Genomic DNA, 23,305 nt, shown 5'->3' on the forward strand with positions numbered 1-23,305 from the left:
GTACCGGTCGGTCAGACAGTCACTTAGCCTTTTACTAGTATATATATAGAAGGTGATTCTGTGGCATAATAAGAAAGCCTGGTATGTCCCACTGTTATTCACAGCCTCCCCAGGAGTCCAGTCCAAGAAACATGTTTCACCAACTAATTGTTACATTACTAATCCATGTCAAATTGCAAATTTCGAGTCATGCCATCAATGACTCGAAATTTCATTTGAGATTTAAGGAAAAGAGGTTATCATCATGTGAGAAAGTGAAAGTGTTTGTAAAATCCACATAAAAATCTAGTTCTGAGCAAGACCTGGAGTTGAATTACTGTTGTTCTAATGTCTATTTAATTGAGATTATGCTAACGGCGATTATGCAGGTGGGAAAACTACATGATTGATAGTCCATATAAATCAAGAGGGAAAGTGACAGTTAACCTGAAAATACCTGTGGATGAGAGGCTCTTTACCTCCAAGTAGATAACATGGACAAGGTATTCACCGTTCCTATCCTCTCTTCAACTTCTGAATTGTTTCTAGTTGTCTTAAACTTTTAGCTTGAGTTTCTACATCCCACCTTTACTTGTTTTCATTGTAAATTATTTGATAAATTTCCTCAATACTTTTCTCTCAGCAATCATTTAATAAAATCAAGCAAGAAGGGCCACAGCTGAAACAACTATAGATACTGGAGAGACTGAGCTCCACAAAATCTGGTTTTATTACGTTTATGTCTTAACAAAAACACATATATGCAAGATGGGCTTCTATGTATGGTGTAATGATTGAAAGCAAACTAGAACAAATGGTCCTTACCATGAGAAAACTATATCAGATTAATTTTGTACTTTTTGGTACATCAAAGAAAGCCCCAACATCGTATCAGCAATAACACTTAAAGCAAAAAGTTCTGAATGCCATACATAGGAATAAAGTTACTCACAAGGTAATTAATGTACAAGCTGTCCTAGCTGATAATTCAAGTATAGCACTTTTATAATTTGTTGCATTATAGTAATTTACAATGCTACTGCTATTAATAATCTAAGCTTCAATTTGAGTCTTTACTGAATGCTTGATGTTTTATGTATTATTTCATATTCACAATAATGCAATAATGTAGATATAATAATCTTCATTTTATACATGAGAAAACCAAAGCCAAGCAAGTGATCTGTTAAATGCCATACAGCTAATTAAGTAGATGAACTAGGATTTAACCCCAATGGCTATGTGAATATTTTGTAGTCTAATTACCTTTGTTTTTTATAACTAGGTCCAGATGCACAATTATTTTCCATATTGGATACTTGCCAAGAGCAACTTTTCTGATGCTGAGTTTGCCCCCCAACTTTTTAAAAATAAGTATTTGAAACCCTTAACTGACTGCAGGAAATGTACAGTTGGTACTGTTCATTTTGCCAGCTATGCGCACATCTATTTTGTTTTTAAACTCCATCAAAAAGTTCATTATAGAAAATTCAATCAAATTAGTGGGAGTTTGTTTTTAACTAGTTTTAGGATATAATATAAAAATATATGGAGAGAATAATATAACCCCCATGTATTCGTCACCCAACTTTAAAGAACCTTAACATTTTGGATATATATTCAGGTCCTACGGCTGTTGTAATAAAGCGGCATAAACTGGCTAACTTGAAACAAAATCATTCTTTTTCTCAGTTCTAGAGGCTAGAAATGGAAAACCAAGAGGTGTTGGCAATGTTGGTTCCCACTGCAGGCTCTGAGAATCTTGTCATGGTGGTTCCCAGCAATCCTTGCTGGCCCTTGACTTGTAGATGCATCATTCCAATATCTGCCTCTGCCTTCATCTCACAGGGTGTTCTCTCTCTCTTTTACTCTTACAAGGATCTCATTTTTTAGATTAAGGGCCCACTCTATTATGCTCTCACCTTAGTTTAAATAATTACATCTGCAACAATCTAAAGTCACATTCAGAGGTTCTGGAAACCTCTGAAAGCCTCACCATTAACCATGATATTTTCTCTACATTTCTGATAGATATTCAGAAGTTTCTTTCTGGTGCTCATTTTATCTTGAATAATATTCTTTTTTTTTTAATATATTTTATTGATTTTTTTACAGAGAGGAAGGGAGAGGGATAGAGAGCTAGAAACATCGATGAGAGAGAAACATCGATCAGCTGCCTCCTGCACACCTCCCACTGGGGATGTGCCCGCAACCAAGGTACATGCCCTTGACCGGAATCGAACCTGGGACCCTTCAGTCCACAGGCCGACGCTCTATCCACTGAGCCAAACTGGTTTTGGCTTGAATAATATTCTTATTCTGAACAGATGTTGAATTTTATTAAATGCCATTTTTGTGATGTTAATATAATTATAATTTTTCTCTTTAATTTCTTTCATTTTGGTTTTTTATTTCTTTTTGAGTTAATTTTATTTTCCAATAAAGGTATCACTTCATTTAAGTTCCAAATTTACTGGCATAATGTTGTTCAAAGTATTTTTATTGATTGATTGATTTTAGGAAGAAAAAGAGAGAGAGAGAGAGAGAGAAACACTGATTTTCTGTTCCACTTATTTATGCATTCATTGGTTGATTCTTATATGTGCCCTGACCAGGTATCGAATCTATAACCTTGACATAGCAGAATGATGCTCAAACCAACTGAGCTACCCAGCCAGGATGTTCAAAGTAATTTTATTATTTTAAAAAATTATTCTATCTGTAGTTAAAACCATTTTATATTCCTAACTACAGGCCCGATGCAGGAAATTCATATAAGAGGAGGCAGGCCTTCCTTCCCCCAGCTGCAAGCACCGGCTTCCGTCTGGCACCCGGGACCTGGGCTTCCCTCGCAGCCCCGCTTCATCCAGGAGGACATCCGGAAGGATGGCTGGTCTAATTAGCATATTATGCTTTTATTATTATAGATTGTGGTTGTTTGTGTATTCTTTTATTTTTTTCATCGATCATGGTAGTATTTGTTTCATAGGTCTTCTCATATAACTCAATTTTAGTTTTATTTCTTTAGTATTTTTCTATTTCTATTTTATTTTCATTTTTATGTTTACTTCTTTCTACTTCTTATAGCTTTATTCTGTGTGGCTTTTACCTACAGAATTAAATACTCAGACAGCAATATATCAGGCAAAAGTATATTCAGCAAAGACTACAGTGAGGATTAAATAGTGTAAGTTAAAAAGAGTAAATAAAAAATAAAAGAGCCTTGGTTTTAGCTTTGCCAAGATGCTACTCAGTCCATGGAATCTAGGGACCTGTCATGGTGGTTCTGAACCTATGACCTGTGAACATAAACACTCCCATCAAGAAGCTGATTTTGGCACTACAAATTTACCAAGTCTGGGGGGTAAATCCAGATGGATAGAAAAATCCATCTATGTACATAATCTCCACTTTAAGAATTTCATTCAAGACACTGCTTCCTTCTTTGCAATGGTGAGTGCCCTTGTTATCACATTTTATTTGAGGTTCTTGATCTCTTCCATCATATATATGTATATCCTCTTAACTTCTATAACCCCTTTCATTCTCCTTCCCTTCCCCCCTCGCCCCCTCCCCACCCCCCCAATAATGAATGGCATGAGAGTTCTCTCCAGTGATATGACATCACTCTTTAGTGAGCAGACACTATTGGACTATCCACTCTCTCCAGGTAGGATTGGTCAGGTCTCATAATACTGCCTCCACGAGGAGGTGTCTCCCTACAGGACCAAGTCTGGCTCCTCTGTAAGCCACACAGGATTTCAGTGCCTTGCAACTTGAAAACAGCAGATAGTATTCAATACCTGAAAGACATGAAAAGATTCTCTCATCCATACACCTATGCCCGGAAAAATACCAGTGTTATTCCCGGCCTGCGTACACTTGTGTGGCTCACTTGCAGTTTAAACCGAGTTTGTGCTCCTTTGAGTAAGGTCTGGAGGGTACAGTCCTGCGTCTAAAGAAAGCTTCTTTCCCACGGACAAAGCCAAGTAGACCTATCTGCCATGGTAAAAACTCTCCACAGTACAAGCCTTAAAACTTCTCACACAATCTGTGACAGAAAGCAAGTTGTACAACTATAAAAAAACAACCCCAGTGAAAAGCCGAAGTAAAAATCTCACATGCTCTTGGTAAGGTACCAACAAAGCTTTTAAGGGCAGCCATCGAGCACTAACAGAAATATCAGCAACAACATATGACTGTGTTCCCGTAGATTTTACTAGAGGCCGTAATCTCATATACACTATTCAATGTTTTTTTCTTAAGTTTGTGCCTTGAGGCACAAAACCTGATCTGAAATAGTGTAAGTCTACTTAGTCTCTCAGTGTCCAAAGGAAATAAAATAGGTTAGTCTCTACTTGGAATGTGAACATGCCTGTCATTTTACTAGTAGAGAAAATAAAATTTTCAATATACCAACACAATTTGCCACTTAATGGAGCTTTATAAGTAAATAGAAAAAAAGACTTTTTTTTTTTGCAGTTTGAGTAATCTTTCCCAATATTATCTATTCTGTACATTCATACTTTTGAATTCAGGATATAACTGATCCTGGCTTTTCATATTTGGCATTATCACTTTTTACCACTTTGCATTCATTTTCCAAATAGGCTCAGAACCCAATTAAGAAGTTTTCTCCCTCTTCTCACAGTTTGGTCCCACCAAACAAGCAAACATGACAGATATTTAACAGCAATGCCAGAATAATCTGGCAACTTCAAAAATGTGTAAATTAAAGATACGAAGACATAAACAGGCCATAAATAGTTCTCATTGATAGGACTTATTAAAATTCTGAATAAACAAAAATATTAAATGGTTAAGACCATATATATAAAAACTTTCACAATTTTAAAGCACATTGACATTAAATAGTGGCAGAAGTCTTTTCTCCCAATGAATATTGACTATAAATGGCTCACAGACAATTCTGCTTAGATTTCCCACCTGAAAGTTATCCTGGAAATTAAAAGATAATAGCAAACTTTCATATGCAAAAGTTAATAGTAATAATAATGTAGCTTTAAGATTAGGGAGAGAAAACACTCCACCGTAGATAATATTCTTATACAATATTCAGCAACTGAAATCTTTCCATCCCTTCCATCTTTTGGCTAATGGGCCTTATATTTAAGAATGTACCCTGAAGAGAGTATAATCATTTTCCCCATATGGAAAACTTACTGGGCAGAAAATACTGAAATACGACTTCATTCTCTCAGCTCAACATTGGCATATCCCACATTTAAAAGAAAAAAACACATCAAGTTTACTAAGGTAGAACTTTATATCAATATTCCCCATTATATTCTTATATATATGGAAATTCTTTGACATGGAAAAATCACAGGGATTGGTAATGGGAGAAGGAAAAGAGGGAAGGGAGATGGAAAAGAAGGAAAGGAGGAAAAAAGGGAGGGAGAAGAGAGGAAGAGGTGGGGGAAAAGTGTGAGAGGAGGAGGCAGGAAGAAGAGAAGAGGGAGGGGCAGTGAAGATACTTAGAGCAGCAGTAGCCAATCTTTTGGATCTTACGGACCACCAGTGGTTCATGGACCACCGGTTGGCGACCGCTGACCTAGAGGATATAATCGGAGAACACAGGCAGAGTTCTCTTGGTAAATAATGGTGACAAGAACCTTCTAAACAGGACAAGGATAATGAAATGAAAGATGTGTACATTACACCAGGGGTGGGCAAACTTTTTGACTCGAGGGCCACAATGGGTTCTTAAACTGGACCGGAGGGCCGGAACAAAAGCATGGATGGAGTGTTTGTGTGAACTAATATAAATTCAAAGTAAAGGAGCGGAGGGGAGAGCAAGAGAACCGGATAGAACAGCCGGATCCGGCCCACGGGCCGTAGTTTGCCCAAGGCTGCATTACACTCAGGTAACCCCAGATTTTTTTTAGTTGCTTTCTTTTTCCAACACTAACCAGTCAGGTATGCATGAGGAAGTCTGGTTAAATAAGGCACTAAGATATGGATGTTTGTGTTACCTCCCAAAATTCATACCTTGAAATCCTAAGCCCCGGTGTGATGGTATCAGGGGTGGGGCCTTTGGGAGGTACTGAAGTCCTGAGGATAGAGCCCTCAAGAATGGGATTAGCCCTCATATAAAAGAGAATCCACAGAGCTCCCTAGTCCCTTCCTCCACATAAAGACACAATGAGAAGGTACCATCTGTGGACCAGGAAGTCAGCCACAGAATGAATCTTCCAGAATCATAATCTTGACTGTGAGAAATAAATTTCTGTTGTTTGTAAGTCATCCAGTCTATGGTGTTTTGTTATAGCAATCTGAATTGACTAAGACATAAAGGTAGAAGAGTTGGGGAGGAAAAAAACTGATCAAACAGGTCCACCCATAATCCGAGCATTCCAGCATCACACTCACAGGAAGAAGAAAACACTGTGGACAGAGAAGCTTAAGTAAGCACTGACTATCTCAGACAACCCTTGGATGGTTTGGTAGAACAGTGAATAGAAACAATGAAACGAATGCTTTCTCGGTCAGAGTGCTTTTGGCCAACAATCGAAGGCTATGGTGCACTCTATCCTGCTTTCTCCTCCAACCTTGAGGCATTTACAGTAATAATCACTTGCCATTTACTGTTTCCATAATAAAGCTTTCAAGGACTGCCACCTTATGCCAAAGTGTACACAATTTTGAAGTGCTAAGTAAAAGAAAGACCAAAGTGTAAATCCCTCCATGAATCAGTCCCCCTTTGTATACTTGCTGATAACCAGGCAAGTCAGTGTTCTTCAAGTGTGGGAGGAGGCAACCCCAGCCACCTCAGATGTCCTGGAGGGACAGTCTAACTAGGCAGAGAGTTCTGCAAAGAGGCCCAGAAATGGAGTGAGAAGGATGAGGAGGGAAAGAAAGGAGGGAGAAGGGAGTGAGAGAGAAAGGGGGCCAGCTAGACTGATCTCTGGAGCTCTACATGGAGGGGAGCAAGCAGGAAGTCCCCAAACATAGCCCCTCCTCTCTACTCCCTGGCTTGTTCAAATCATCTGTCTCTGACTATCCTAAGGAAAGAAGGAGGGCCAAGTTCATCAGTGAGTGCACCAGAACATTCACTGAAGCCAAGTTAAAAAAAAAAAAAAAAAAGACTACCGAGCAGTGAGTGGGGTGGAAAGGCTAGCCTGGTCTCCATCATTATTCCAAGCATGCATGGAACACAGTTTAAGTCTACTTAATACCTTACTATTGAAGGCCCCTTTATAGCATTCTATAATCATCACTAATTTAATACCTGTCCAAGCTACATCATCAGATGTGCATGTAATTTTATAAGAAAAGTAGAAGATAAACTAGGATGGGAACTAAATTCCTCTATGTGATGTAATTTTTGGAACAAAACTCAGTAGTGAAGCTAAACTCTCAGCAGCATATAAAGGATTAAATATATTCTAAGGTGACTGGAAAAAAATCATACTTACTGCTTCATCATCATGATGTAGAGATTAAAGGCCACATGGGAAAGAAAAATTCCTTTCTGCAACTATTTGTTGTAAGTTAAAAAATAAAAGCATGTACAAACCATCTCAAATGGACAGAATTTGCTCAAAAAGGAGCAATCTTGCAATAGAAAACCACAATTACCAAAATAATGGTTCCTAAACACTTTGCTTGAATTAATACTGCATGATTTCCCCCCTTCCCCCAGCACTGGACTACTCCAAATCCACATCATCAGTGGACACTCAAATGTTGGCTGAGTAGAAATAAAACAAATATGAGTATCACATTTGTCAGTCAACTCTAATGAGCCAGTCTAGAGTAAACTGTTTTAAAGACAATAAATGTATGTGGTAATGAAACCACAATAATCTCACTAAATTAAGTACCTGTTTTAATTTCTAAATGTGATGGAGTATATACCAAACATTTGGAAACAAAATTAAAAGCACATAAACCAGTATTACTGCTGTTAAAAATGTATAGTTACATAAACTTGATAGTGAATAAAGTTGAAGGTCTTATAAAAGTGTATGTGAAGATACCTTATAGGGGGATATAGCTGAGGAACCTTTAGACATCTTCTAGTACACCCCTAAAAATGGCCCACATCCTTGTCATGTTCTTATAAAAGTCAATCAGCTAGATTCTGAATGACAAATGTTCATAAGATCACTGCCACACAAAACCACCCACTATTGCTGCTTTGAGTACTACTGCTTTATCCATAGGAAGCTGAAGCTGCCTTTATTATATCAAAAAAATCAGGTATCGGCAGTTTCCTGTGGTTCATCTGAAAAATTACCATTTATCATTATTTTTAATTTATCTTAATTGTTGAAAGTATTACATATCTCCCTCTTTATTCCCCCTCCTCATTGGCCCCATCCTCCCCATTATTGCCCCCTCCCCAGGCCTTCACCACACTTATGCATGGGTTATGCATAAGTGCATACAAGTTCTCTGGTTATGAAAAATTATCAATTAAAATGCAATATGTGCTGGGCATTGTGGTAAAACAACGTGCATAATCTTATTTCATTTTCACAGCTTCATAAGAAATCCACATATCATTTCTATGTACATAATGTTTCCATTTTGAGATAGGTGTCAACATGTTCAAGTCCTCTGGGTTTGCTCAACACAAAAGGGAAAGCTTTCAAAGAGTGACATGGTCTCAAGCATCCCCTACTCCAAGATGGTAAAGTGAGCCAGGGTGCCTTTTATAATCAACTGTTTATACATCTGTCTCTCCCCCAACAGACTTGATAGGGGTATAAGGGTAAACTAAAAACATGATTTTTAAAAATTTCTCTTCATTTCCTGCCCTTTTACTAACAGAATGTGTAATTGATTCATCAATTGTATACACTGAACCTTGTATTCTGGCTGAGATTTTGTTACAGTTTTCAGTTGACTGGGCAAGAACAACAAGACTTTCAACCCAGCCTTGAACTTACAGGCCCGGCCACCAAGAATGTGGGGGCTGATTGATTCGGTCTCAGACACATGGGGATGACACACACTCGATCACCTCTTGATCGATTTCAGAATGCTGACCATCCTGTTCCAGGGACCAGTAATAAAGACATTCATCTAGACCCAAGACCCCACAGGAATGCAAATTCCAGGACTGCAAATCACCAGCAGCCCTCTTGTACTCTCTACCATTCCCTTTCCCCAATTCCCCTAGATAAGCTTTCTCCTTACAAGCCTAAGGGAAAGGTGGATATTAAGGTTTTTACTGGTCACCTTCCCACATTTCTGCAATATGATATTATTAAACGCACACTTATAACCCAATCCCTGTCACTGCTTTTTGGCTGGGGCGTGGCAGACTGCAGGGGCCCAGGATTCTGTTGACCTCTGGTTACAGACTGTAGACTCTTGAGGTCAGAGACATTGCCTATTTATCTTTATAGTTCCAGGGCACCGGGCAGTACCTGATCAGCACTTAAATGAATGTTTAATTAGATGAGCTGTTTAACTAAAAAAAAAACCAAAACGATTACTTAATTTACAGTCTAGATATGCTCAGTACTGTATAAGCCATGGTTTCCTGTTCTAAAAAAAACTTATTAGAAAGCTATACATGTGACAACGTGAATTAAGTGTTCAATTCTGCAAAAAAAAAAGGGGGGGGCAGATACTTTTAGGAAAGCAACACTTCAGGCAATAATAATAGCACCTCACACTTAGCACTGTGCTTAGTGATTTAAACTGGTTTAATCATTAATGATCTTGGGAGGGAGGTACATTATATCTCTGTTTTACAGATGAAGAGAATGAAGTACAGCAGAGTTAAGTAAATTCCTAGAATCACATAGGTAATATACGTTAGAGCTTGAGTTCCAACCCAGATAGAAATAAAACAGTTGTTTCTGCCTGTTTTTCTTTCCTGTGTTTAAACTCTATTTCCTCTGTGACGAAGCCTTCACAAGTCCTTTAAGTCAGATTTCTAACCATTTTTGTAGCATGAACCTTTTGGCAGTCTGGTGAAATCTATGGATCCCTCCAAAGTATAATGCCTTTAAATGCATACAATTAAGTTCATAGCATCACGGAAGGAAAGCAGTTTTACTGAAATACAGTTATGAAGATATTTTTTAAACAAATTTGCGCTATAGCAATTTATGTGCATCTTTAATAAGTCATCAACAAGATATAATGAGAGATTTAAGTGCACTATAGCTTCAGTGTAGTTTATGAACATAAACAATATTTCAAGATAGCTGCAATAAAATACATAATACAAAAATATATGTACTTCAATTGGTGATAAAGCCACGGATGCTGTTAGTAGTACTAGGGTTTGTTGTCTACATTCATAATGAAGTAAAATGCTAAATTTCAGTTAGAGAAAATAAAGGTGCAATGTTTTCCCATCTGAGTTCACCAATTCCCGAATTTTATCCAGATGAATTATTTCAACTGTAAATTACAACTAATCAGTTTCTCTCTGAAGCTATTGAATTTTCCCTCAAAGGACTCATCATGGTCCTCCCTCACATCTTGACTAGGAATGTTGGGAATGTGCCTTAATAGAATATCCAGCACTTCAGAGCAAGGCAGAACTCATGCTCCTGGGAGGTCACTTGCAATAGCATCTAACAAAGTAGATGGTCAAAGGTTTATGGGGTAAATGCATGCAAATTTGATATTATCCCCTTGGCTAAGAATATTAGGCACTTCCTAGAAGCTTGAATTTTGTTTTTCAAGTTGCTATCCTTCAAGGCAGCAAAGCTTGCCTCACCAGTTCAACCATATTTAGATAAAACTTTCATCACAAACTTGGATCTGTGTGGAAAAGGATGCTCCACCCAATAATCTTAAAAAATCAAGTTTAACCATGCTAGAGGTAACTTCAGAGACAAAAATAGGTCATTTTTTAAAACTGCCAAGCATTAATTAGTAGGGACTATGTCTTTAGTGTGTTTTATGGGGTACTAAATGAAAACAGGCCTTTCAATAGGCATTTTTAAGATGATTACTATAAAGGTAATTAAATTATATAAGCTAAAATAAAAATGAACTGAGAAAAAGATGATCAATGACTACCTTAGCAGGTCATAGTCTTGCATACTTTACCTATGTAGGCTTTAAGCTTTCCAAGAGCTTATTGTATCCATTTTTTATGATTATGTGAGAGAAAAGCTTTAAATATACCAGGGTGAGACAAGCACCCATTGGGGCTGTTAATAAGGGTATATATGATTCCTCAAAAGATTTCACCCCTGAAACCAAAGAAAAGATAAAGTCTTTAAAAATAGAAGTGTAATGATAAAATGTCTATTGAGTAAATCTGATAGAAGCAAAAGAAATGCATTTAACTGACTTGAGTGTAACATTTAAACACACACAAAGCGCCCTGGCCTATGTGGCTCAGTGGCTAGAGGGCTGGCCTGTGCACCTACGGGTCACAGGTTGGGTTTGATTCTCAGTCAAAGGCACAAAGCTGGGTTGCAGGTTCCATCCCTGGCCTTTGTCAGGGAGCATGTGGGAGGCAACCAATCGATTTGTCTCTCTCTCTCACTCTCTTCCCTCCCTCCCTTCTATTAAAAAATCATAGGAAAAATATCCTCTGGTAAGGATTAACAACAACAAAAATTATAAACACACACAAAGCTTCATTACTCTTCCAGGCTTCTAAAGGGAGCCAGGAAAATGGAATTATTTACACCTGGAAACTTTTAGAAGTTGAACAGTGATCAAGGTAATAAAGGAAAATTTTAACTCTAAAATTAAGGAGAACTTTCTGAAACAAAAAAACAATCCACATAAGAGGTCGTTTGCCTAATGAGGCAAAGAACTAACTATACTTGATCAAATAAATGTTCCTTAACCTTAAGGTAACAAGATAATTAATTTGAAGTAAAATAAATGAAACTAAGCAACTTTCTCAAGAAAGACACTTAAAGTTAAAGAGCATGTCCTGTATTAATGAAGGAGTAGTCTTACTAAATGTAATCTGTGAACAAATGGGCTTACACAGCAGTGCTTCTGCTCAGAGATCCTTTAAGCACCAACTTGGCATTCTCCCTCTCAGAGAATGTGGCTTTGCGGACTCTAAATTTAGTAAAAGCACTAAGTTTCCAATCGATGGCCTCATGGCTATAAACTCCTAGATATGTCTAAACTCTTCTTGAATTGTGGCATCAGGCCAAAGTATAAAAAGACTGGGGCATAGCACAAAACAAGCTTCTCAGATCTGGCCAGGGTCACCATCGCAAGGGAACCCTAAATTCAGCACTCCCTCACGACTGGGTTTAGAGAATTCGAGAATGCTACAGAGGTAAGCCACGAGAGGTAAGCCACGTGCGCTTCTGCTCTTTGTGCCTTGAGTTAAAATTCCAGATCACTGGTCAAACAGGAAACCTACACTGGTTCTACTCAGCCCAGCCCACTGAGTAGACACAACATCCTTTTATAAGAATGTAGATGTAGGAGAAAAGAGAATTTTACGAGTTAACAGAGGTCTAGTCCTGCCCTCTGCCACAAATTTGCCATGGGGGCTTGAAAAAGTCAGTTTCTTCTAAAAGTACATCAAGAAAGAGGAGGAAAATACTCAAACAGAATGATTTCTTCACCTATCTTCAAGCAACAAAATTCTACCATCGGTGGTTTATCCAGTCTTCATCACAAAGTGGATGTCATCAAGAATGTAGGCAACTCTGCAAAACACACTGACAGGCAGCACAAAGCAAACGACCCTAAATAGAAACAGTAATCTCAGACATGAAAACACATTTTCCAGATTCGTACAGAATACCAAATTTAAAATGCCAGCCTTAGACTTTAAGAAATGTGATGTCAAACAAAACAGCTAATATCAAAAATGAATAAGTACAATGTGATCTGCAGAGCTCAATGAAAATTTGAAACCTCACTTCTCATTACCGGTTACTGGATTTCGTCTATGAATGTGTTGACCTTTTTTTTAAACTTTCCTGCCACAGGCTGCCAATCTTGGTTTATCATCAATTCACTATGAAAAAACAGACCTTTTTCATGACGTTATTTCAAAGTTTAGAAAAGATTTTGACGGGTCAAACATCCCTTGGAATATGAAAAGCAAATCTTTCTATTCCAAAGTAAAATGATAAAGAAATTCTCATTGGAATATTTAAGTACAGATCTGCCCAGCCCCTTTACCTCTAGGTTGTACACATAAGACTAAGTAACACACAGTTTGTGCATCTCAATTCTAAGAAGGTAAGGCGATTACATAAAACAAAACAAAACAAAACAAATGCCTTAAAAAGGTTCTCAGTTTTGGCAAGCCAATCATTAAACAAATGCACTTAACTTGTAAATCAATGTTAAGAGTCTGATAATGTTAGACGAAGAAAGTAGGCAGTAGAAAAGGAATGATACCAAGCTGATTGCTGGTGGTGAGAAGCTGCCGCAGATATTCCTGAGAAAGAAGCTGACTGATGAAATCAAGTTCCTGGGCATTCTGGACTAGGAAGTAAGATACATAGAGTCCTTTGTGTTTTTTTTCTTTTTTTCATGAATGTGTACAAAAATTCAAAAACCATGGCCTGGAGATTTCTCCTGGAACTATAGTATCAAGCCATGCTCCTTTTTGTGTTCTTTACATTTGGAAATGTAAGAGCATGCCAGCAAAGGAAAAGGAGAAACAGAAACAAATTAACTTAGATGTGGGCAATGAGAGGAAGCATCAGAGATCACCTTCCCCATGCAATGGAGAGGGAAACAGGTGCACAGCAATGAAATGAGTTACACCAACGTTCCATTCACAGAGCTACTAATACAAGACAGGTGGTAGCTGGAATGAGGAGGGGGAGGAAGAACTCTGATGCAAACTGCTATCACCAATGATTTATGAATAAGAAAACACAATCCAAAAACAATGATAAAATTAGAAATTGTATGCATATATGAATAACTCAAGGACAAAGACAACACGGTGGCGAAGGCCATGGGTGCAAGCCGGGGGACAGGGGTGAGATAGAAGAGATCAATGGAGAAAAAGGAGACATATGTAATACTTTGGACAATAAAGGTTTTTAAAAAAAACAATAATAAAATGGGGTGCAGTCTCCACTTGGAATGTAAACTTTTTCAACACCTTGGTAATTTTTAAAAGATTAAATACCTCCATTACTCTTTTCCAGTATTTGGAACCACAAGAGAAGAAGGACAAATGGCACTAATAAAAAAAAACAAAAAACTACACACCCTTTCTGAAAAGTTGTGAACAAAGCCAACCACCAAAAAGTAAAAGAAAAGCTCCAACATCCATTTTTTTGCACAATAACTGCATTGGAATGTTTCCGTTATGTTGAAAACAGCTAGTACACAGTTTAATATACTGTCTTTTCCACATATCTGTTATAAATCATAGTCATTGGTTATATTTGGGTGAAGTCCACTTGAATTTTGTGAAAGAGAAGCAGATAACAGATGAGAAGAACAAGTTGGAAAATAATATGTTGCAATAAACCTATGTTTACCCAAACACAGAATCAGCTGAAGTTTCCTAAACTGAAAAACAAAAGCAAGCAAAAAGACATGGCCAGAAAGAAAAAGCAAGTAGAATGAGTGTTCATTTTATGTCTTCCTCCAGACAATAAGTCACTAGCAGGAGGGAAAAGAACTTGAAAAAATTAAAAAAAAAAAAAAAAAGATGAAGGTAAAGCAGAATCTAATGACAATCAGCAACCATAAAAGTATCAAGATTATAACTGCTAACTTTTATTAATCAGCCATGTATGCTACCTGTCATTTCTTTCTTCTTTTCTTGTTCTGGTCCTTCTCTATAATTTTGTCTGCCTAGTTAGATAATCCAGATGCTTGGATCCATTTTATTTCCAAATTATTCTAACTTTATGAGGAAAAAGATTGATGAAATTTCAAGAGTAGATTTTTTATTTCTTATACTTACTTTATAAGCCAGTATTTAAACCAAACAAGACATTGAATAAAAATAACACAACAGAAATTATATAGTCATATTAAATCATTATCTTCACAGTATATGCTTCCTCATAACATATTGAATAGTACTCACAGTAAATACTTATTAACCAATAGATAGAAGCATACAAAGACACACATCCAACTGGGTACCACATATAAACACCCTCAGAAAAATCCAATCCTATAAGGACCTAGTTGAAAAAAAACTAACTTTTAATATAAAAGATATCTTGGTCAAATAAAGTGGAGAAAAAGAAATACCTTGAGTCACATACTAAGATCCCAGGTATTAAAGAGAAGTAAAACAGGCCAAATATCTGAAGGTACAACCAATGTAAGAACAGACAGATAATTATTTTAATTTACTGTAGAAAATATAAATCTACAACCAAGATGAAAAAAGCTATTCATAAAATCATTAAAGAAATACAATTTATAAAGCTAAAAAAATTAATAGCCAACATAGACTTTGGTGAAACTAGTATCCCCAGAGTATGAAGATATATTTTCAAGTAAAGTGATAATACATATTAGGTTTTTTCATATATATATATATATATTTTTTTTCATGGTTAGAAATGGCCATCACAACTAAAGGCAACTAGGCCTAACAAATGAGAAAATTATCACTGATAGGTTAATAGTTGAAAAGAGCTGTATATAGTGAACAATATGTGAACAACCTAAAAAAAATAGACTTCAAAAAATCAAAGAAGACAAAAAAGATCATAGACTCACAGAATACAAGTTTTGAAAGAATATAATAGCCCAACCATGCTTTGAAGTATCTGTCATCTTCAAGGAAATACAAAATCATGAAACTAAGAAGAGTTGCAAGCAAAATAAATTCCATAGCAAAGCTAAAATATTTCAGAAACATAGAAATATGGGAAAATAAGAGTAAAGAACAAAAGATATAGCTTCTACATAGAGCAGTAAATGATGAAACACTCATTCACTTAGCACAACACGTGTTTGTTGAAAGTATGTGACTGCTACATACTGCGATACAATGGAAACCAGGACAGAAGTGGCTCTCCTTCATGGAACATATATTCCAGAAGTTGTGAGATCTAAGTCAACACCTTTCTCAATCATAGTGTGAATCAAATCAACCAGGTTAGCAAGTTCAAAATTCAGATGCTCCATTGCCAGGAATTCTGATTTCATAGATCTTGGATGGAACCAAAGAATCTGTTGTTAAACCTTAGTGGATGAGTCCTTAGCTCTGCTATTAAATATCTATGCAGCTTTGAGCACAAGTCACTTCACCTCTAAGATGGAAATAATTCTACCTGTTTAAAAGGTTTATTTTAAAGAATAAAAATACTTTTTGATGTGTTTCACATAGCACCTGGCACAGTTGTATTCAAAATGGCAACTGTGAAATAACTGTGGCAGAAAGAGTCCAAAACTCTGGGTTCACATTTAATTCAGCTGCTTACCAAATATACAAGACCTAGCCAAGCTATTTAACATCTGAGTTTTAGTTTCTATTTATGTAATATGTGTGTAGTGATACTTGCAACTCTATTAAAAAGAGATATTGGAAGAAAAAAAATTAGGACTTTTGGGTAAACTATAAAAATACTACCTAAAGGCACTTAGTAGTTGAGACTACTACCATTGTTAGTCATTGCAAGGTATACAAAAAATATCATTAAAGAGAGGAAAAAAAATTGTCCTGGCCAGTGTTGCTAAGTGGTCTGCATGCACACCAAAGGGTCGAGGGTTTGATTCCCAGGCAACTAATCAATGTGTTTTTCTCACATCATCTCTCTCTCTCTCTCTCTCTCTCTCTCTCTCTCTCTCTCTCTCACCCCCCACCCCTCCCTTCCACTCTCTCTAAAAATCAATGGGGAAAAAAAATCTTGGGTGAGGATTAACGACAACAACAAAAAAGAACAGGGAATAAAATTGAAAAGCATATTTTTTTTAAACCAACTTTTCAAAAATAAAAAAGCAACTTTTGTGGGGAAAAACTCTTAAAAAGCAACTTTTTAACCACCAAAATGTACTCATTCAAGACTTTTATGAGTACCAACTATATGCCACCTTGGAAATAACTCCCCAGATGTTAATCAGAAATGTAGTCTCCATAAACCCATTCCTAAGATAAAAAAATCTTAGCACTTTGAGGGTTGCACTAAGACAAGTTGGATATAGTTTCCCAAGTAAACACTGGCTGGAAATATCACCAGAAGAATAGAAAACCCTTGGTGGCCTCTTCAATACCTACATTTCTCTTTGTAACAATCCTAGCAAGTAATCATCTAATTCCACTGCTTAGCAATCTACTAGTTGTAAGAACATCATCTGGGGAGCATGGATGGACCTGGAGCATATTATGCTAAGCAAAATAAGCCAGCCAAAGAAAGACAAGTATCCCATGATCTCACTCAGATGTGGAATCTAATGAATAAAATAAACTGATGAACAAAATAGATCTAACAGGGGTCATCAAACTTTTTAAACAGGGGGCCAGTTCACTGTCCCTCAGACCGTTGGAGGGCCAGACTATAGTTTAAAAAAAAAACTATGAACAAATTCCTATGCGCACTGCGGGCCCGGGATGAGTCAGCTGCTAAGCAGGACAGGCAGCGGCACCCGGCGGCCGGATAAATGTCCTCGGCGGGCCGCATGTGGCCCGTGGGCCGTAGTTTGAGGATGCCTGACTAGAACATGGAAGCATGCAACAGAGTGACGATTCTCAGAGGGAAAAGACGAGAGCGGGGTTAAGGGGGCCCATGAGGACGGGAGAAGGAATATCTGTAATATTTTCAACACTAAATACAAATTTTAAAAATAATAAATAAAAGTATAGATTCTGCAATTTGGACTCAGTAAGTCTAGCCGAGCTCTGGGACGTGTATGTGCAGCGTGCCTCCCAAGAGCCCATGAAGCGCAGCCCAGAACCGGCCACCAGTCAGGCTGCACTCACCAGTCCATTCTGCATGTGGCCAGTGCAACCAAATTCCAAAGGTATTAGCTTGAAATCTTCACCACTTCACTTACCATGTTGCTCTTGGAACCGCATACAATACAAGCCTAAACCTTCTCTGGGCTAAATATCTCCAGTTCCTTCAAGTAATCTACAAATAATACATTTTAAACCTGACAACACTAAATTGTCCACATCTTTTTATTTATATACTAGAAGCCTGGTGCATGAAATTCATGCCTGGGGGGCGGGGGGTGCTCAGCCTGGCCGGCACCCTCTCCAATCCAGGACCCCTCGGGGGATGTCTGACTAACAGTTTAGGCCCACTTGGACATCCCTCTCACAATCCGGGACTGCTGGCTCTTAACCGCTCACCTGCCTGTGGGCCTGATCGTCCTTAACCCCTCTGTGTGCTAGCCTGATCGCCCCTAACCACCCTCCCCTGCTGGCCTGGTCACCCCTAACCACCTTGGCCCCCACCACCGTGGCTTTGTCCGGAAGGAGGATAGGGCGACCAGAAGATGTACAGTCTATCCAGTCTAATTAGCATATTACCTTTTTATTAGTATAGATCATGCCCAGAAGAGAACACAATCCTCATGTAGAATACAATGGGGACACTCTCCCCTCCTCAGAATTACAATATTTAGATTAACATAGCTTAAGTGTGCCTTTTACTCAACTGTGGCCCTATCACATTATGATTACTTCTTTTAAATACACTTATTTTGGAAAAATTTTAGATTCACATGAAAATTGCAAATATAGTACAGAGAGCTCCCACATCCACTTCACCTAGGTGCAATTTTCCTAATGTTAACATGTACAGTGTGCCACAGTACTTTACCGAAACCAAACATGAGCTTAGTGCTTTCTTTTAATTACATCTTTTTACACAAATTACTCTTCTGAGCCACATTTCCTTCATCCTGAACAAGACTTTTTCACTTTTGTTTTATTACAGGATGCAAATAAAGACCCTTACATTTTATCCTTTAAGATTCAGCACAATATTTCATCTTGTTAGTCTTTGACTCAAAGACTCAGGCGTTAAGTCTTGCAAGATGAAATGTAACATCCTATACTTAAGATTTTGAGGTCCTACATTTGTTGATATTCTGAGTCAAGGTTCACTTTAGACAACAACTAATCGCCATGAGATTCATGCTGTACATGTATATTGTAAGCAAGATGTCTATACTTCCATCCAATTCAACAGGCCAATTCTTAGGGTAATTAAATAACTTCTGATGCATATTATCAATGATTTACAAATTCAACCAATTTAATGTACATCCAGTTACTGTGTTTTTCATGCAAACATATTATTCCCCATCTCAGGGAAGTTTAGACACATTGTGTCTCCACATGTTTTACTTTTTACTAATCTAAATATATGTTTGCATGTTTTGCTTTTTCAGCTGAAAGGCTTAGAGTAGCTGCACAATGCAAGGAATCCATTCACCAAATAATCTGAAATGCTTAGGAAGAAAGGGAACTCTCTTAGTCTAACATGCACTGGCAGCTCACTGAACAGCTCATAGGAAAACTGGAAATCCACAGAGAATTCCTAATGAGTCAGTCACAAAACAAAATCAGAAGAAACCGCAACGTGGCATTTGTAGTATTATTCCTTCAGGAAGAAACGACATTCAATTTATCCTCTTGAAATTAGTTACTGGTCTTAATTATTATAAAGCTTAGGGAACATAATGACACAAGACAGCAATTTAGTATTGAAATCCCAATTAAAAAGGATAATTTAGACATGTGGACCCAAAGATAGCTATATTCAGCTATATCAATCATGGCCAAAAAAATTTTCTAAACTGTTTTCTTCTCCTCAAAGATGTGAATAATTTTTAATTCTGTTTATCTCTCAAAACCAGGCTGTGGAATCAGAGTTCTTAAATTACAAAATAGAGTTGACAATGATTTCAGAAAAGTTGCAAACTCATTCCTTTTTTTATTATTCCAGTGAGTTTCTTAAAGTGGGAAATCCATTTTTAAAAATCTTTACTAAAGCATCAGGCCCTGGCCAGTGTGTCTCAGTCGGTAGGAGCGCCGTCCTGTACCTTGAAAGGTCACGAGGCGTTCAATTCTGGTCAGGGCACATACCTAGGTTGCGGGTTCAATCCCAGGTTAGGGTACATGCAGAAGACAACTGATCAGTTTCACTCTCACAATGTTTTTCTTTCTCCCCCTCTCCCTTCCTCTCTCTAAAATCAACGACATTTAAAAATCAAATAAGTGCAAAATAAATAATAATAAAATATTAGAATGTCAAGAATAAAGACCTCTTCCCACTTACCTCATAGTAACTCCGGACAGCATTGAAAAATGCTTCATCAGCTACGATCTGGGTTTCCCCGTTGAGGAAGGCCTGGAATCGTTCTTTCAGTAACTGCAGTTGTTGCTTATTAAGCTATTAAAAAAAGAGAGAAATGTAGCTGAAAAATTTGCCAATCCATGAAATTAAATTCTAAAATGTTATATTTGTTACATGTGTATTAGATTTGACACCTAGAATTTATGGTAAAAAAAGTTAAAATTAAGAAGTCCTACTAATTATAGTTATGACTCAATTGTAAGAAATTTTCAATTTACTTGCCCATATACTCTGGAATCCTGACATTGCATTGAAATCCAAACTTCTACCCCAGATGGAGTTCCTGTGATTTTACTACCCTGGTCTCTTTGCAGAGACAGGAAAAAAAACACTAAAATTTGGGTGAGAAATTAACTTGTGCAAAATTACCAGATATCTTGAGCAGAGAAGGCAGAAAACAAGCAGTCTTGGAGGCCAGTGGATAACCCTCGGTTTTGGACAAGAGATAACAGGAAGACTCCAAGGTCAGGGATTCTGAGAAAGAATCCTCTGGAAAGGACATCTATTGGATGCCAAAAGTTTCGATTCCATGAATAAATGTGTGGATTCAATGACTGAGATCAATAAAGTAACGATCAAGAGGAAACAAATCCAGAAGAGAACAGAGGTGCAACGGATGGACAGTGAGTGCATCTTTAAGCACTTTGGTGTGGACGAATAAAAAGGCCACATGCTAACCGACAAGCTCAGGGAAGGCCTGCATGGCGGTTCTGCAAACTCAAAGACCTAAAGTCACCACAAAGGATGGTCTGAGATTAAAACTTTAACTAAAAGCAGTTATGGTGGGTAGTCATGTCCTAGACCAGTATCTTCCCTGACAAAGGTCAATCTTTCCCTTAACTGGGCCTATTGTCTCTGCATCTAAGATAACATCCTTGTGAAATGTCAGGGTAACTTGTAACTTCCAGACCTCTCAGGGCACAACCCAATGTGTCTGGGCGCCAGGACAGAGACCATGAATTCATTCATTGTTATTGTTATCATGTTAATCGTTGACTGTTAACTATCCTGCACCCCCACCTAAGTAAAAGATGTATCTAACATTTTACTTTTTATCCAATATCAGAGGTTTCCCCGCTTTGCTTTCTCCCGCCTCCCTAATCTATTACCAATGGATTTCATGGAACCCACTTATGTCTCCTCTTTGACTGTAATGTATAAAACAAGGTGAAGAACTGCCATTCTCCTGAGCATTATCCCAATCCACTGAGATTCTGTTCCTGGTCCCGGCAACTGTCGACAAATGGGCTCAAATATACTCACAAAAACTCCTTACAAGTTTGGATGTTTTTACGTTAACAGGTGCAAGAGCTGTGAACTAGGGAGAGGAGTGCAAGTTCGCAAGCAGATTTCCTCGCTTTGGGTATGGTGGCTGTAATTATTACTGAGGGTAGGTTAGATGTGAACTACGACTTACCACGGGTATCCTCTAGTCATAAACTACAAGCAAAATCAGCTACTTAATTTGTAGGGCCCAGGACAAAGTGAGAATGAGGAGCCCCTTGTTAAAACACTAAGTATTTCAGGTCAGCAAAAACAGGGCATTAAACAAAGCCAGGGGCTCTTCTGAGCACAGAGCCCAGAGCAGCTGCACAGGATCATCCACGGCCCAAAGCCAGCCCTGACTACGGGCACATAAACGTCACTGGAGGGAGGGCATATTAGCTCAGGCAGAAGCATTTTCTTAAAATTGCTAACTGGAGAAAGAACAACATAGTCTTTCGGATAAAACCAATCCCAAGACATAGAGGAACAGGACAGGAGTAATCTTCCCATTTTGCTCAATCCTCACCAGACTGTTAAAGAACTCAGATCAGTTCTGGATTCTACAGAGAGATGTGACACATCTGAAACTACACTGAGGATCAAATGATTAAAAGATTAGAAAGTCTAATCAAACTGGTATGACTTGGCTTCAAAAAGAAGGCTGATGTGAACTAAGTTTAAATCATTTCAAAAGGCTTATTAAAATGCTATTCAATATGAGAGACAAACCCTTTCTAAGACAGATTTTATTTAGGAGCCTAACAAACGAGACAGTTTGTAAAGACACTGTTGCTGGTAGTAACAGACTGATAAAGAAGTGTCCTATTGTACCCCAATGTGAAAACCCTCTTGCCCTGAGCAGTGGAGAGAAGACCATTCCATTTCTTTACTAAGGTTACAGCCTTCACTTTAGGGAAAGCTAACCCAAGCTGAAATGCAGAAATATCCCCATTAGACTCCATTCTCCATTTCTACACTATGAGGAGAATAAAAGCAGGGACCTTGTGTGTGTGTGTGTGTGTACTAGCAAAGAAAATTAAGTCCATGACTTGTGCTCTCTAAGCATGGTTCACAAAAGGGACCAGATGGAAACAGGACAGCAATTGCTGAGAGTGAGACAGCTGAGAGCACGTTAGTTGCCAAGTCCTGAGAACTGCCAAGAGCTTCAACTTGCAAACAAACCAAGTGTCCAGGCAAAATAATGGAAATGGAAATGTACGTGGGAATAACATGGACTGGAGGGGACCTTAACTATCTTTTTTCCCAACCCGCTCATTTCATAAATAAATGGTGTTTAAAACCCAGTAGATGCCTTGATTCAATTTTCTCTCATCAGACATTATGTTCTTTAAAAATTCCTTTAAATCTTTGCAATTTCTAGTTTACCAGTGTGTAACTAGCCATTTTCTCTATGAGCTACTTTTTGGTGATTATAGCATGAAAATTTCATGGGTACAAACCAAGGAAAGGATATTTGAGCCAATCACCTTCTTGGAAAGTCCAATGTTGGCACATTCACAAAACATGCCAGAGGCACCTGGATAAATATCAGGCTTCAACTTTTCAATTAATAAAAATTACTGCAGTTACATTTAAGATATAAAGTGAAAAATATTACAGTAATATACAAATACTCAATAAATGGGTACTTTGTTAGTATAGTGAAGAGGTCCCCACTGCCACATAAACAGATAGGGAGAAAAAAGGAAATTAAATTTAAAATCCAGCAGTGGGGAATAGCAGTGGGGAAACAGAATTCCTTACATGCTGTTTGCATGATCAAAATAAGCTACATGTTACATCTACATAGAGACCAATGGAATATTTCC

At 37.7% G+C, this 23,305-nt stretch overlaps 1 protein-coding gene across 13 annotated transcripts in view; it reads right to left on the bottom strand.

The window, feature by feature from the left end:
• CADPS2 (calcium dependent secretion activator 2) overlaps positions 1-23,305 on the bottom strand; it is a 498,042-nt gene that overhangs the window by 370,839 nt on the left and 103,898 nt on the right. For all 13 annotated transcript variants that reach the window (XR_013960502.1, XR_013960503.1, XM_080666495.1 and 10 more), the window contains exon 2: positions 20,133-20,246. Coding sequence is in view for 11 of the 13 variants with exons in the window: in XM_080666495.1 (XP_080522621.1) it covers positions 20,133-20,246 (114 nt within the window). In the remaining 2 variants the exon portion in view is untranslated. The remainder of the gene's footprint in view (positions 1-20,132; positions 20,247-23,305) is intronic.

Source organism: Plecotus auritus (assembly GCF_963455305.1).
Source record: "Plecotus auritus genome assembly, chromosome: 4".
NCBI classification, from domain to species: domain Eukaryota; kingdom Metazoa; phylum Chordata; class Mammalia; order Chiroptera; family Vespertilionidae; genus Plecotus; species Plecotus auritus.